General features: G+C 44.7%; 1 protein-coding gene across 1 annotated transcript; it reads left to right on the plus strand.

Annotated features, from left to right (window-relative positions):
• The first annotated feature begins 3,070 nt into the window (after positions 1-3,070).
• On the plus strand, positions 3,071-6,769 carry LOC121879201. The gene has a single exon (XM_042385799.1). It carries the CDS (start codon positions 3,126-3,128, stop codon positions 5,196-5,198), a length of 2,073 nt encoding a protein of 690 aa, XP_042241733.1. The 5' UTR covers positions 3,071-3,125; the 3' UTR covers positions 5,199-6,769.
• The last annotated feature ends 2,473 nt before the right edge of the window (positions 6,770-9,242 follow it).

The raw sequence follows: 9,242 nt of genomic DNA on the forward strand, positions 1-9,242 counted from the left end.
ACCAAAACATCAAACAATAACACCCACAATAACAACAATAACTGGGTAGTAATACGTAAATAAATAGTTACTTTATTTACGTACACAAACGACGCCGTAAACCACGATTATGTCACACACACACACACACACACACACACACACACACGATTGATTATTCTCAAGGGGAAAATCGTTTTATTGACTAACTCTTAAATGGGCAGAGCAAGTGTGGTGAAGTGGTGAAGAAGGAGAGATGAAGTGGTGAAGGGGGAGAGATAGTATAGAAGGAGAGGTGAAGTGGTGAAGAGAGAGAGGTGAAGTGGTGAAGGGGGAGAGGTGAAGTGATGAAGAGGAGGATGAGTGGTGAAGAGGGAGAGGTGAAGTGGTGAGTGTTAATGGAGGGGTGAAGTGGCGAAGTGGGAGCGCGTAAGTCTTGTTGAAGTGTAAGGGACGAAGAGGTGATGTTAAGTAGTTATGAATAGTTGTGAGTGGTTATGAATAGTTGTTAGTGGTTATGAATAGTTGTTAGTGGTTATGAATAGTTGTTAGTGGTTATGAATAGTTGTTAAGTAGTTATGAATAGTTGTGAGTGGTTATGAATAGATGTTAAGTAGTTATGAATAGTTGTTAGTGGTTATGAATAGTTGTTAGTGGTTATGAATAGTTGTGAGTGGTTATGAATAGATGTTAAGTAGTTATGAATAGTTGTTAGTGGTTATGAATAGTTGTTAGTGGTTATGAATAGTTGTTAGTGGTTATGAATAGTTGTTAGTGGTTATGAATAGTTGTGAGTGGTTATGAATAGTTGTTAGTGGTTATGAATAGTTGTTAGTGGTTATGAATAGTTGTGAGTGGTTATGAATAGTTGTTAGTGGTTATGAATAGTTGTGAGTGGTTATGAATAGTTGTGAGTGGTTATGAATAGTTGTTAGTGGTTATGAATAGTTGCTAGTAGTTATGAATAGTTGTTAGTGGTTATGAATAGTTGTTAGTGGTGGGCTGGTTTGAGTGGTTATGAACTGATTTAGTGGTTATGAATAGTTGTGAGTGGTTATGAATGGTTGTTGAGTGGTTGCATGAATGGTGTAGTGGTTATGAATAGTTGTTGAGTAGTTTATGAATATTTGTGAGTGGTTATGAATAGTTGTTGAGTGGTTATGAATAGTTGTTAGTGGTGAATAGTTGTGAGTGGTTATGAATAGTTGTGGTGGTTGTGAATAGTTGTGAACATGAATAGTTGGTGGTTATGAATAGTTGATAGTGGTTATGAATAGTTGGCAGGTGGTTATGAATAGTTGTTGGTGGTTATGAATAGTTGTGGTGGTTATGAATAGTTGTGAAATTGATTTATGAATAGTTGAGTGGTTATAAATGGTTGTGAGTGGTTATGAATAGTTGTGAGTGGTTATGGATAGTCGTTAGCAGTTATGAATAGTTGTTGCTTGATTATGAATAGTTGTTGTGATTTATGAATAGTTGGTAGTGGTTATGAATAGTTGTTAGTGGTTATGAATAGTTGTTAGCGGTTATGAATAGTTGTTAGTGGTTAAAATAGTTGTTAGTGGTAAAAAAAAGTCGTTAGCGGTTATGAATAGTTGTTAGTGGTTATTATGAATAGTTGTTAGTGGTTATGAATAGTTGTTAGTGGTTATGAATAGTTGTTAGCGGTTATGAGTAGTTGTTAGCGGTTATGACTAGTTGTTAGTGGTTAATATAGTTGTTAGTGGAAATGAATAGTTGTTAGTGGTTATGAATAGTTGTTAGTTGTTAAAATAGTTGTTAGTGGTTAAAATAGTTGTTAGTGGTTATGACTAGTTGTTAGTGGTTAATATAGTCGTTAGTGGAAATGAATAGTTGTTAGCGGTTATGAATAGTTGTTAGCGGTTAATAATAGTGACGTAGTTAATGACAGTGTGGTAAGTGGTAATTGAAAGTGATTAGGGTTGTTAGTGGCGAAGTGAACAGTTAGTGATGTAAGACTGATTGGTTATTGGTGGGGAGAGAGAGAGATTAAAAGTTATAAAAGTTGGAACTTACAGTGAGAGGTGTGTGTGTGTGTGTGTGTGTGTGTGTGTGTGTGTGAATTAATACAAACATGAGGGAGGCGTAAATGGGCAAATCGATCGTCAATTTATTACCAAATAAACCACACACATACACACACACACACAAACAAACAAACAATCACCCACCACCGACAATTACATACATTAGCTCTGTATGTCCGTCACTTTGTTTACCCATAATAAATGTGTTTACGTGTATACAACGCTCATGCCAAACAATTTCATTCCAGGTTCGATGAAACACTAAAGCAGCGGAGAAAAACAAACACCACCTAAAGCGGATGAGATAACAGCGATAACCCGGAAATAGTTTAAAACACACGTGTGGTGGATAAGGGAGTGAGTAGTGTGGTGGTCGGCCGCGTGTGAGGGAGACAGCTTTATACACACGCCCCAGTCTACGGTACTGCTGCCCCTGTGTGTGTCTGGTTGGGGGTCAGTCGGTTCTGATCCACTTACTAGCTTCTGTGGAGTGGGCGGATTACCTACCCACCTGTGTAGGGTGGATCAGCCCTTCCCTGCTCCACTTCACTCGGCTGTGTGGAGCGGCCAGCCAGGTAGAGTGGATGGAAGACGGAGTGGAGGTGCGATCATTCGTAATCCAGCAGGCTGTGTGGAGTGGGCGCACTACCCAAGGATCTGGGAATTAACGCGCCCTGGCTGGAGCGGATTAACAGCTCTATAAATCAGGGTTATGTAAAGCTGGCGCCAGGTCGGGCCAGAGCATAGCGCGTGTTGTGAGCCTCAACGTGAAACAAATGAATAGATACACACAGTAACGTAACAGTGATTTGTCTTATTGTTGTATGGAGGAAAAAGATAATGAAGTGTACAGAAAGAGACCCAAAAGGTGTAAGAGACTGTTAGCAAGAGCATAATACCGGAGACAAGTGGTGTAGTGTAGTGCGGGGTGGTGTGAGTGTAGTGCGGGGTGGTGTGAGTGTAGTGCAGGTGGTGTGGTGAGTGCAGGGATGGTGTAGTGTAGTGCGGGGTGGTGTGAGTGTAGTGCGGGGTGGTGTGAGTGTAGGATGTGGAGGGCGGGCGCCGGGCAGGCCGTGTTGGAGTGATCCATCAACCATGTGTCCCCCGGGTCCCCTGGTGCAGCTGACCCTCCTGCTGGCCGCTGCTGCCACCGCCAGCAACTGCCCCACCATCTGCTCCTGCAAGTGGAAGCAAGGTAAACAGACAGCAGAGTGCCGAGAGAAGGGGCTCAACACCTTACCTAAAAACATTCCCCCAGCGACACAGGTGCTGGATCTCTCACACAACAACATACAGAGACTGCCACGACTTGCCTTCGCTGAAGAGGGCCTCACCAACCTCCAGAAAATCTACTTGATTGACTGCAAGGTGGAGGAGGTGGACAAGGAGGCGTTTCGAGAGTTGAGTAACCTGGTAGAACTTGAACTGAGTGAGAACAAGCTGCACCACGTGCCTAGCGAGACCTTCAGGTACACGCCGCAGTTGACGGAGCTCTACCTCCGTAACAACCCTATCCAACATATCGACGTGGACGCCTTCATTCATCTGGAATACCTCAAAACTCTCGACCTCAGTGAGTGTTATATCAAGACTATCGCCGCTCGAGCCTTCGAGCCGCTGACAGTGTTGGAGAAGTTAAAGCTTGCCTCTAACAGGCTGACAGAGCTGCAGCCTCGACTTGTTGATAGCTTACAGAAACTTCACCAGTTAACAGTTCACGACAACCCTTGGATCTGTGACTGTCGCCTCAGGAAGCTACGAGAGTGGCTGGTGGAGCGGCGTGTCCCTCACGATGAGTCGCCCGTCTGCGACAAACCCATACGCATCCAGGGTCAAAACTTTGATCAAATGGACGAGGATCAGTTTGCCTGTAAACCAGAAATTCTGCCGACCCAGAGGAAAATAGAGAGCGAGTCGGGGAAGAATGCGACTGTGTGGTGTCCAGTGGGCGGGCTGCCGACCCCGACTGTGTCCTGGAAGGTGCGAGACATAGTGGTGCAGAATGGATCACTGGTGGGCGGAGGCGGCGCCCATGGTTACATCCTAAACGAGGCCAGTGAGGAGCGAGGGAGTCTGCTGCTGGTGGTGGGTGCCAAGAGCCAAGACTCGGGACTTATTATAAAATGCCTTGCCTCAAATGCAGCTGGCAGCACGGCTCAGACCTTCGAGTTGATTGTTTCCCCTCGGTCCTCGGCAGGGTTTTCTGCTGATAAGATTGCTGCCATCTCTTCTGTGTTTGTCGTGGTGGTCGCCATTCTTATCGGCGTGTTCTCTATACTGGCCCGGCGCCGCAACACCCACACTCCTATACCAATAAAGACAGTGACAGTGAACGGGGCGACAGAGACACGCATCGCAAACTTGCCCTACACTCCCTCGGCATACGTCGGAGGCTCAGTGGTGGCCACGACGGACAACCCTGACCTGTTGTGTGAGGCAGACCAGACCTCTGAGGGCGAAGGGGCAGACTGCTGCACCACGGACGAGGGCAGCCAACACTCAACATGCAGCGCTGCTCCCAGACTCAATGGTCAAAGTCGCAGTCACACAGTGTCCCTGGACGGCGACAAGGGGCCCATGAGCTGTCCATTTGACTCTGTATGGGAGCCGGAGCGGGTCCACGCCGTCCTAGACTCAGCGGCGCCGGAGCACGTTATGCAAACGTCTCTACACGAGCCTCCCACGCCCAACTGCGACGCCCTCGTTCAGCAGCGACTCCTCTCCTCGTCTCAACGTCACCTCAACCATCGACTGTCGTACCTGCCAGATTTCGCGCCGGACTACTCTGAGTTGTACTCGTTCAGCCACGTGGGTCCCGGGCACACGTACACTTCCCTCAGCGGCGTCACGGTGCCTCACTACGGAACCATCCCACGTTCCATGAAGATGAGAACCAGCGTCCCAGAAGTCATCCCTGGGGACGGCACGCCCACCCTCATGCGACACCCGCGGGCGTGGCACTACGGCTCAGAGGGCTCGCCCGTGACGTCACACGAGCAGCGGAGGTGTGTGAGCTCGCTATACTCGAGCCCCACGCCCACGCCCACCAACACCATGACCACAACGTGTCTGCCGCCACAGCCGCTACAGAGCCACAGCAATAAGCTGAGTCGCATCACCGCTCGTGACTCTCCCGACGAAGGGTACCAAGAGGGGGCTGACGTCTAGCACTCGTCTCGCGCCTTGAAGACCTTGAGGCGTGAGTGAGGCACTTGTGATGTGAGGACGACCAGGCAGTGCCGTGTCCTCTACTGTGTAAAGAGACGGATAATAAGTTTAAGTACCTCCTGATGATACACTCAACGTGGTGCCGAGTGGATCTGAAAACTTCTTCCTAGAGAATTCCCTAAATATAAGAGTTCCCCCTTAGTGTAAGGGCCGCTGGGCCTCTACCTCGTGCTGCTCATTAAGGGCTCTCACCTGGCGTCCAGATGAGAGGTCAGCACCAAGACCTGGGTCACCACGGCAGGTAGAGGTACAGCGGCCAACAGGTTGGTTGAGTCTAGAGCTTCCAGTGGACTCAGAGACATTGTGACTGTCCATGTATAGCGACTCTGAGTCTCTCTCCGGTAACTCTCCCTGGAGGAACACCTTGTAAACTCGGCCTTATACACACGTCGCTGTAGTCATGTTGTAGAGGACTCTGGGATACTCAAGTCCGATACAAATATTATTTTAGTTTTCTAAACGAAGTACTTTATACAATGGTTTGACATGTACCAAAAACTATGGTATTATTTGTGACTAATGTCTCAACTACCTTAACAAAAGGTGAAACATCATTTATGACTGACCTCTGTTCCCAAACTAGTATTATTCTTGTTTAATATCTGTTTCTGAACTGGATTAACACACACACACACCAAACTAGTATCGGCCGTGACGAGCATCCTAAACTGGTTTAACTCCAACACACTACATGATCTGTGACTAAATGTATCTACATATAAAACGAATCAATTAGCCAACGACACAAGTGTACATGAATCACTACACCAGTTGAGTCATTGTCGAGTACTGTACTGTAGCGTTAAGTTCTCTCAGGTGTGTGACAGTGATCGTCATCATTGGTCTCGTGTCAACACAATCAAACACTAAGGTTATAATGGTCCATTAACACGAATTCTTCCTCATCATTTAGTTATCACTGCCGTGTGGTGATTAACGCCTCGTGACAACCGACAATAAATACACAAAATGATTCCTTTACTTATGAGAAACACTGAGTTGAAAGAGACGCTTAAGAAGGCCACTTAAGGAGGGCTCTCAGAATCTCCTCATTTAATACAAAGCAGGAAACTGGATGAAGGATTTACGAGTGTTGTTGGTAACACTGTCAGGGCCAGTACTAGGTGCTTGTGACACAGGTCCTGGTAACACTGTCAGGGCCAGTACTAGGTGCTTGTGACACAGGTCCTGGTAACACTGTCAGGGCCAGTACTAGGTGCTTGTGACACAGGTCCTGGTAACACTGTCAGGGCCAGTACTAGGTGCTTGTGACACAGGTCCCGGTAACACTGTCAGGGCCAGTACTAGGTGCTTGTGACACAGGTCCTGGTAACACTGATACACAGGTCCCTGGGATAAAGTGACATGGTGTACATTCCAATGTATATAGTATACATAACATACATACATATAGAAAAAACAAACAAACATATATATAAATATATAGATCATGTATAGCAGCTAATTCAACAACCTCTTCTCGTTTATAAACATGAATGCACCCCCCCCACCCCTCCCCGCCCCCCACCCCTCCCCGCCCCCCATAAATAACGACAAATTAAATGAACTAAAATATTGGTTTCAAGCGATAGTCGAAAAAGTCTTTAGCGAATATATTTTTTGTTTGTTTCCCACATCTCCCCTACGAAGCGCTCCATCAGCTTAAATGTGATACAAGCCATTTTGTTCTGGATGTGTACAGACTTTTATCCATTTTCTATGAGGAGTAAGAGACGAAGTGTGTGTGTGTGTGTGTGTGTGTGTGTGTGTGTGTGTGTGTGTGTGTGTACCTATCTTCGTCAACTGTAGGGATGATGGACGAAGAAGGATCCCCCGCTATCCTTTGTAAATCGATGCCCATAAAACCAGTTTGCATTCTCTCCCGTCTAGTGTATCTAATTCAACTAACTCTCTATCCTAACGCCTCTTCTATTACTCTATCTATCCTATTATTCAATCTCTATATTCGTATTGAAATTGAAGGGATTGATTATCTGTGCGCTATAATTAAATACCTGATGTTGTAGACAGGTAGATGACTCAACCCAATCCTTCAGTAACTCTCGTACACGTAAGGACAGGTGTGTGTATGCATTAATCACAGGTGTGTACAGGTAGGTGTGTACTCATATTACCTGTGCAGTATACACCTGACACATGTATTTTACCGCTCAGTATTATACCACACTATATATTATACACAAACCATCTCCAAAATACTGTTCATTATCTTATATTAATTCCTATATAAAGAGTAATTAATTAGTTTTGTTCTGTAATGTAAATGTTAATCCACCTCAATTATATTATTATTATTTGTATTAGCATTAAGTTATTATTATTATTATTATTATTATTATTATTATTATTATTATTATCATTAATATTTTTACTAATATTTATTAGTATTATTTTATTATTATTATTATTATTATTATTTGTATTATTATTATTATTATTATTATTATTATTATTATTATTATTATTATTATTATTATTTGTATTATTATTATTATTATTTGTATTATTATTATTATTATTATTATTATTTGTATTATTATTATTATTATTTGTATTATTATTATCATTAATATTTTTACTATTATTAATTATTATTATTATTTATTGTATTATTATTATTATTTACGTATTATCTGGGGCACAAATGTATGAAAGTATTATTCCTTTAATTCCTAACTGTCACGAAAAGCTTTACTCTACAGCCAATGGCAACTCTCCATGCCATGATTCAACCTCGTTACCAGCCAATCAAAACCCCGGGATTATGGTTGACCGAATGTTAAGAAATGAGAAGGAGGATACTGAGGGTCAGAGGGACATAACAGATACGCACATACGCCTTCTAAGGTACACACACACACACACACACACTCTTATTTCTTGTGGGAGAGGAGAGGATAATGGGGTGAAAAAGAGATGGGGAGATTAATAATGGGGAAACATAATGACCTAAACTTAATAATGGGTCTGAAAAATAATGGGTTGAAAAAAATTATAATGGAAGAAAAAGACCAAAGGGGAAAGAAGAAGAATGGGTAAGAAGACTAAATGAGAGAGAGAGAGAGAGAAAAGTGAAGAGGAAGGAGAGGAGGTGAGGGTGAGAAGAGAGCGGTGACCCCCTCCCACCCCTTCCCTTCCCCCCTACCCCCAGGGTAGAGACACGGTAGTTATTATTATTCCCGTGTTATCGATCCCCTGCAGGAAGCTATTGTCTGTCTGTCTGTCCCCTACCCCCCCTCCGTTCCCCCTACCTCCCTCCCTACCCCCCCCCCGCCTTACACCCAGGTGGACATTAGGCCTACACCCAGTCCCTTCTATAGTCCTACCCTTTCTTTCTTTCTTTCTCTTCTCTTCTCTTCTTCTTCTCTCCTCCTCCCTCTTTCTCCTTTCAATGTCTGTATTGTTCTACCACCACCATCACCCATCTCTCTCTCTCTCTCTCTCTCTCTCTCTCTCTCTCCTCCTCCACCTCCACCTCCCCCTCACACCACCTTCCTCCCTCACACCTCCACCTCCCTCCCTCACAGCCACACCTTCCTCCCTCCACCTCCCTCCCTCCACCTCCACCTTCCTCCCTCACACCCTTCCCTCCCTCCACCCCACCTTCCCTCTCTCACACCCACCTCCCTCCCCTCCCTCCCCTCACACCCCACCCTTCCCTCCCCTCCCACCCCCTCCCTCCCTCACCCACACCTTCCCTCCCTCCACCCACCTTCCTCCCTCACCTCCTCCCTCACACCTCCACCTCCCTCCTCACAGCCACACCCTCCACCCACCCAATCAAAGGAAAAATATAGTAGAGAGAGAGAGAGAGAGAGAGTGTGTGTTCAACCTTTTATCTTACGTGACAATTCTGACCCTAAAAAATGAATCAAGATACGACTAAGATTTTTTTTTTTTTAGAGACAATTCTGATTTTCCTTTTGTCATTCTCAACCAATAATTCCCCCAAAAAAAAAATCC

This window comes from Homarus americanus, unplaced genomic scaffold (genome assembly GCF_018991925.1).
Source record: "Homarus americanus isolate GMGI-L3 unplaced genomic scaffold, GMGI_Hamer_2.0 scaffold43669, whole genome shotgun sequence".
Classification (NCBI taxonomy): Eukaryota; Metazoa; Arthropoda; class Malacostraca; order Decapoda; family Nephropidae; genus Homarus; species Homarus americanus.

Coding starts and splice junctions, on each gene's coding strand:
- LOC121879201 (XM_042385799.1), top strand. CDS start 3,126: ATGTGTCCCCCGGGTCCCCTGGTGCAGCTGACCCTCCTGCTGGCCGCT.